At 46.3% G+C, this 5,892-nt stretch overlaps 1 protein-coding gene across 1 annotated transcript; it reads right to left on the bottom strand.

Annotated features, from left to right (window-relative positions):
* Positions 1 to 252: 252 nt before the first annotated feature.
* actb2 (actin, beta 2) lies at positions 253 to 4,415 on the bottom strand. The gene is made up of 6 exons (XM_085158357.1): positions 4,289 to 4,415; positions 2,734 to 2,863; positions 2,291 to 2,530; positions 1,465 to 1,903; positions 1,176 to 1,357; positions 253 to 1,072 (listed from the first exon to the last, which is right to left on the bottom strand). Exons 2-6 carry the CDS (start codon positions 2,854 to 2,856, stop codon positions 929 to 931), a joined length of 1,128 nt encoding a protein of 375 aa, XP_085014483.1. The 5' UTR covers positions 2,857 to 2,863; positions 4,289 to 4,415; the 3' UTR covers positions 253 to 928.
* Between the last annotated feature and the right edge of the window lie 1,477 nt (positions 4,416 to 5,892).

Here is a 5,892-nt window from a genome sequence, read left to right as displayed (position 1 = left end):
TTCAGTTTGTTGCCATTTTAGCATTAAGCTTTCACAGATACCAGCTCAAATACCAAAAACTATGAGCAAATGAGCTATAATAGATCTGCACACTAGCACAACTTTGCTCCATGAATAAAGCATTGGTCTGGTTTTTACTGCTGTATTACTGGCATTTTAAGTCTACTTTAACACTCACTGTAATCATTTTAGCATTACTAAAAGACCAAGCTGTAGAAATGTTCAAGTCATAAAAAACACAAAAGTCAGACATCACTTCGGAACACATGTGCACTTTATTGGGATTGTTTAGTCAGTGTACAGGTTGGCCCCACCGGTCTGGCACCCCATGTTTACCCCATCATTCCGAGACACCCCCTTGCCCCACCACCCCAGGGATGAAACCTCCAACATGGGGGGAGAAGAAGTGGGGTCAGGATGAGGGTTTGCATAACAAAAACAAAAATTAAACAGGACCAAGATTTTCTTTTAAGGCTGAAAGTACAAAAAACCCAGACATAACTTACATACAAGCGATACTACAACCATGTTAAGTATGCGCCAACCACTGGGCAGCCTTCACAGAGGCAAATACGTATCTGACAATGCAAGTTAACATTTGGAATCATGTGTCTGAACAATGCAGTTAACAAACATTTGGAATGACCTAAAGAAAAACAAAATGTACATTTTTTAAGCCCCAGATGAGACTGCAGAACCCTGGGGTGTCTTTTTTAAAACCTAGCCAAAAACATTACTGTCTCCTTCATCGTTCCAGTTTTTTTTAATCCTGAGTCAAGCGCCAAAAATAACTGAAGCCATGCCAATGAGTTGGTCATCTATTCTCTGCGCCTGAGTTGTGTATGAGAAATGTGTGGTGTGTGGTTGTTTTGCACAGAGCTGAAGTTGTTGGGCGTTTGGTTGGGGAAGGGGAGAAGGAACAGTCTGTTTAGAAGCATTTGCGGTGGACGATGGAGGGGCCGGACTCATCGTACTCCTGCTTGCTGATCCACATCTGCTGGAAGGTGGACAGGGAGGCCAGGATGGAGCCTCCGATCCAGACGGAGTATTTACGCTCAGGTGGGGCGATGATCTGCAGGACAATGAGGCAGTGTGTCATTGGGATGCTTAAATTTTTTTTAAAAAGCACATTAACTGAACCCTTATGAATGCCACTAGAAGGCAAGTCAGCTCACCTTGATCTTCATGGTGGATGGGGCCAGGGCTGTGATCTCCTTCTGCATCCTGTCAGCGATGCCGGGGTACATGGTGGTACCTCCAGACAGCACGGTGTTGGCGTACAGGTCCTTACGGATGTCGACGTCGCACTTCATGATGCTGTTGTAGGTGGTTTCGTGGATTCCGCAGGATTCCATACCTGAGAAGATACAAGACACCAGTTAGCAAGTGGAACTGCAGGACACTATAAGGGCCCAGTTTGCATGTGAGGATTTAATAAGTGGTGGATTTCTGTTGGAAACATACCCAGGAAGGAAGGCTGGAAGAGGGCCTCGGGGCAACGGAACCTCTCATTGCCAATGGTGATGACCTGTCCGTCAGGCAGCTCGTAACTCTTCTCCAGGGAAGAGGAGGAGGCAGCGGTGCCCATCTCCTGCTCGAAGTCCAGGGCGACGTAGCACAGCTTCTCCTTGATGTCACGCACGATTTCCCTCTCGGCTGTGGTGGTGAAGGAGTAGCCACGCTCTGTCAGGATCTTCATGAGGTAGTCTGTGAGGTCACGGCCAGCCAGGTCCAGACGCAGGATGGCGTGGGGCAGGGCATAACCCTCGTAGATGGGCACTGTGTGGGTCACACCATCACCGGAGTCCATGACGATACCAGTGGTACGACCAGAGGCGTACAGGGACAGCACGGCCTGGATGGCAACGTACATGGCGGGGGTGTTGAAGGTCTCAAACATGATCTGCAAGGAGAGGGAGAACACATTTTAGCTTTACAAATTTAAAAAGACAAGTCTAGCTTTCGTGACCACTGCACTCACTACATGCATTAGAGTGAGGCTGACTGAAGTTAGTAGAATAAAAGTGCAGAAAGTAAACATTCCTTCACACTTGTGCAAGTAAGTCAATGTCTAATAAAGTGCAGAGCTACTGCACTCCTAAATAGACACAAGTGCAGGTAAGGCACACAGTCAAGAGACCTGTTGATGATAGATCATCTTATAGAAGAGAGGTCCTGGAGGAGAGGAGGGAGGGGAAGGAAGGAGCAAATGAGAATGGAACAGGAGGAAACTGGGGAGGAGATAAACACTAAGGTCTAGCCAAACATTACAAGTGGAAAAAGTGTGTACCTGGGTCATCTTCTCCCTGTTGGCTTTGGGGTTCAGGGGAGCCTCTGTGAGCAGGACGGGGTGCTCCTCAGGGGCAACTCTCAGCTCGTTGTAGAAGGTGTGATGCCAGATCTTCTCCATGTCATCCCAGTTGGTCACAATACCGTGCTCGATCGGGTACTTCAGGGTCAGGATACCTCTCTTGCTCTGGGCCTCATCACCAACGTAGCTGTCTTTCTGACCCATACCCACCATCACACCCTGAACAGGGAAATCAGTTTTAGTTAAAAAGTCAAAAATTACAAAATTTAGAGAAATTAGAGAAGCATTTGCCAAGTGATAGCTGAACTAAAAACATAATATTAACTGTCATTAAGTTGAACAATTTACTTCATATAGGCTTGATTTGTGACACAAGTCACAATTTAAGGTGGCATTAAAAGTAGACATGCGCAGTCGCTAACCTGATGCCTGGGGCGACCGACGATGGAGGGGAAGACAGCACGAGGAGCGTCGTCTCCGGCGAATCCGGCCTTGCACATACCGGATCCGTTGTCAACAACCAGTGCGGCGATTTCATCTTCCATGGCTGAACTGTTGAAGATAAAGGAAAAAAGGATTAACACTCAAGCCTGCGGCCATTCCGCTTCCACTTCCTGTTAACTAGCGGAAGTTCACGAGCTCAGCCGCTAGGAGGAGCTCGTGCCCCACATTCCGAGTAAGCCAGACAAAAGGAAGTGGCGCTGCGTTCTGTTATTACCATATAAGGACATGGTTCGGTTTTGAGCAGCTTTGCGGCTACCGGCGCGTGGCGCGACGCCAGAGCGGCAACGCACGGCAAGAAAAAAAAGAAGAAAAAAAGGGAACAGTCCACATTACAGAAGAGCCGACAGACCACTCCCTTCATTTTACTATCGTTGCAACCAGCGCCCTCCCACTATTGCTTAATCACGCTCGCTTTTATGAACCTTCTAAGTCCTTTGAGTGAATATCACTGCGTCATGCAGCAGCAGTCATTCATTGCACAGCATGAGACACTTAAAAAAGGTTGCAGGTATAAAGAAAAAAGATGAAGTCTGCGATTACTTAATACTGAAGCTAGTTTATGAGAAGAGAAGTTGCATAATGAACTTATGCCGACTCATGAATGGTCACAAGCGCTTGACTGGTGAGCCATTTCCTGAAAGCCACGCCTTTTCTCGGAGTGAAAGATCAGGCGATTGATTGACAGTTTCCTCATTTCTTTCTTGTGACGTCTAAGAAAAGACCAAACTGATGGGGACATATTCATTCACTTGAGCTATTAATCAGTTTATCACCTTTAAAAAAGATAAGCTAGGCCTTCTCTCTTTTTACTGCAAGCCTTATAAACTGACACCACATCAGGTTAAATAAAAAAGAAAGAATTCAGCTTTTAAAAGCGTGTGTGGGAGTATCCAGGATAAACGAGAGAGACTTAAAACTGCAACTGCTGCAAATCTGAAGGGCGTGCTAGCATGATGCGGCTAGGCTAATATGCTAAAGTAGGTCACACCCCGCCGCATCGGGCGCACAAAGGGAGCAGCCGGGATCCAGACAGCCTCAACTCGGAAACCCTCTTCAAAGTACCCTGCCTGGGATCAAATGCCAGGCGTCGCCACAATCCTGCAAAAAACGTGCACGACCACACTGTGACAAACACCGGTTTTAGCGCAACCATTAACTCATAGGATGCCATTTACTAGAAGCCGGCTCCATCCAAAAGCACCTGTGAATCGCAGCAGCAGCGATAATGAACTTGTCTGCAATCATAACCGTTCCTCGTTTAAAAAAAGCCAAACACAAGATACAGATACTGCTGTTTAACAATCAATACAATTCTTGTACGGGAAGACAAAGAACCGCGTGGTCCCCGACGAGTTTGCATTAAGGTGAATAAATTCATCCATGTTTACATAAAATAAACAAATCAGCTCGTTGTTTACTTGATAAACATCCTAAAATAAGAATTTATAAATAAGGATTTCTCCGTCTCCTTACCTTTGGGTGGGGGGCTTTTCGTTTTAAGGGAAACGGTTTCAGGCAAATGATATCCCGCACAAGTTGTGAGTGTGACGGCGCTCAGAGTGAATCCGTTAGCTGTGGGCGCTTGTTTTTTATACCCAGTCGTTTGCCTGGCTCTAGCCATAAAAGGTAAACTTTCGGAATTGCGCCCCCTGATTGGTCCGGCGTCACTCACTGGGCACGTCGCGTGCACGCTATGGTGCACCGAGCGCTCGCGATTCGAGAGAGAGAGAAAGAGAGAGAGGGAGGCGATAATAGCAAAGGATTGGAGAAAATAAAAGGGAAGGGATTGGTGTGGCGAGGCCTACCTAGTAAGTCTTAATGTGTAGATATACCGCTGTATGTTCAGGTTAAATGACGTTTATTGTTTATTAAAAGTGAAATATGTCCCTCCTGCACCTGCTCGGAGCAGTTTGTTATAAACATATATGAACGTTAGCAGAGCTCAGCGCCCAGGACTCCTCCCTGTGAAGGCTGCAGAGGCCTCAGGCTTTTTTTTTTTTTATCAAAAGGCTGTCCTCTCTCCCGGTTATTCAGCCGGGAATAACCGGGCATTATTTGATATTTCAGACATCGAAGTAGGGTGGGGGTGATGCTGAGGTTGCCTCCACTTTGAAAGGCAGATGTGAGCCCAGTGGGAGTCACGACCACTGCATCACCAGGTCAAAAGCTTAATGAACACAGAGCTGTGGAGCTGCCCCTCCACAGGCTGGGGAATGACCAGCTTGCTGTGTGTAAGGCCACCCCCTTGTCCACTGATGCCAGTTGTTTCTTATGAAGTTCATTTATATATCAGGTATGTGTCCTTCATGATTGTCAGGTGTCCTGTAAATAGCTACCTCTTCCTCTCTGTTTGAGATACAATAGCATGATAAAGGTGTGTCATTTCAGGGGATAATGGAGGGGGGAATCTCATGCTTGTCTCAGATTTTTATGTTCCGCTTGGTTATTATGGGTGTGATTCCTGCTTATTACTATGAAGCAGGAAGTATTAAAACTCCCTGCTCTATCAGACAGACGGCCAACGCTCCCATGCCTCTAGCTTAATCACTCAGTAGATCCCCTTTGATTGACCTTTATTTAAATTAAAAAACAAAAAAAACAAACAGGTTTTATTTACCAGTTTCAGATAAAACACAGAGGCACACACACTGCGCCCATTTCCACTTCCTGTTCTTGTGTGAGTACACTTTAAAACGTGTGATTTTTGGCCTTGCTCACTCCCTGAGCAATGGGCCCAATATAACCCCTATCACAGACTTATGCTGCGGGGTTGACCTTAGGCCTGCAGGCAGGCAACTTTCCATCAATGATTCTGTATAAAGGTTTAACATTCAATCATACCACAGTGTGAAGGTTTGAAGGTTTTACTTTAACCCCACTCTTCCTCTGTGGTCCCTCATTCCTCTCTCATCTATCTCTCATTAAATTCAAACAGCCGGCACACCAATCCAGCCATCCCTCCATTCATTCATTCATTCATTGCACAAGCATGCAGGTTATAAAAATGGCGAAGTGGCCTCAGTACCATTTAAAGCCACACTCACAGCAGCTCCTTCTCTTCCCCCCCACACCACTTC

This window comes from Neolamprologus multifasciatus, chromosome 4 (assembly GCF_963576455.1).
Source record: "Neolamprologus multifasciatus chromosome 4, fNeoMul1.2, whole genome shotgun sequence".
Classification (NCBI taxonomy): Eukaryota; Metazoa; Chordata; class Actinopteri; order Cichliformes; family Cichlidae; genus Neolamprologus; species Neolamprologus multifasciatus.
This window is presented reverse-complemented; position numbering and strand designations above follow the sequence as displayed.

Bases quoted from the DNA above. Each gene is read 5' to 3' on its own strand.
- actb2 (XM_085158357.1), bottom strand. From the start codon at position 2,856: ATGGAAGATGAAATCGCCGCACTGGTTGTTGACAACGGATCCGGTATG. The intron at 1,904-2,290 runs GTACACACTTTT...CTCTCCTTGCAG, and splicing joins ACAGGGAGAAGATGACCCAG to ATCATGTTTGAGACCTTCAA. The intron at 1,073-1,175 runs GTGAGCTGACTT...ATTGTCCTGCAG, and splicing joins CATCCACCATGAAGATCAAG to ATCATCGCCCCACCTGAGCG.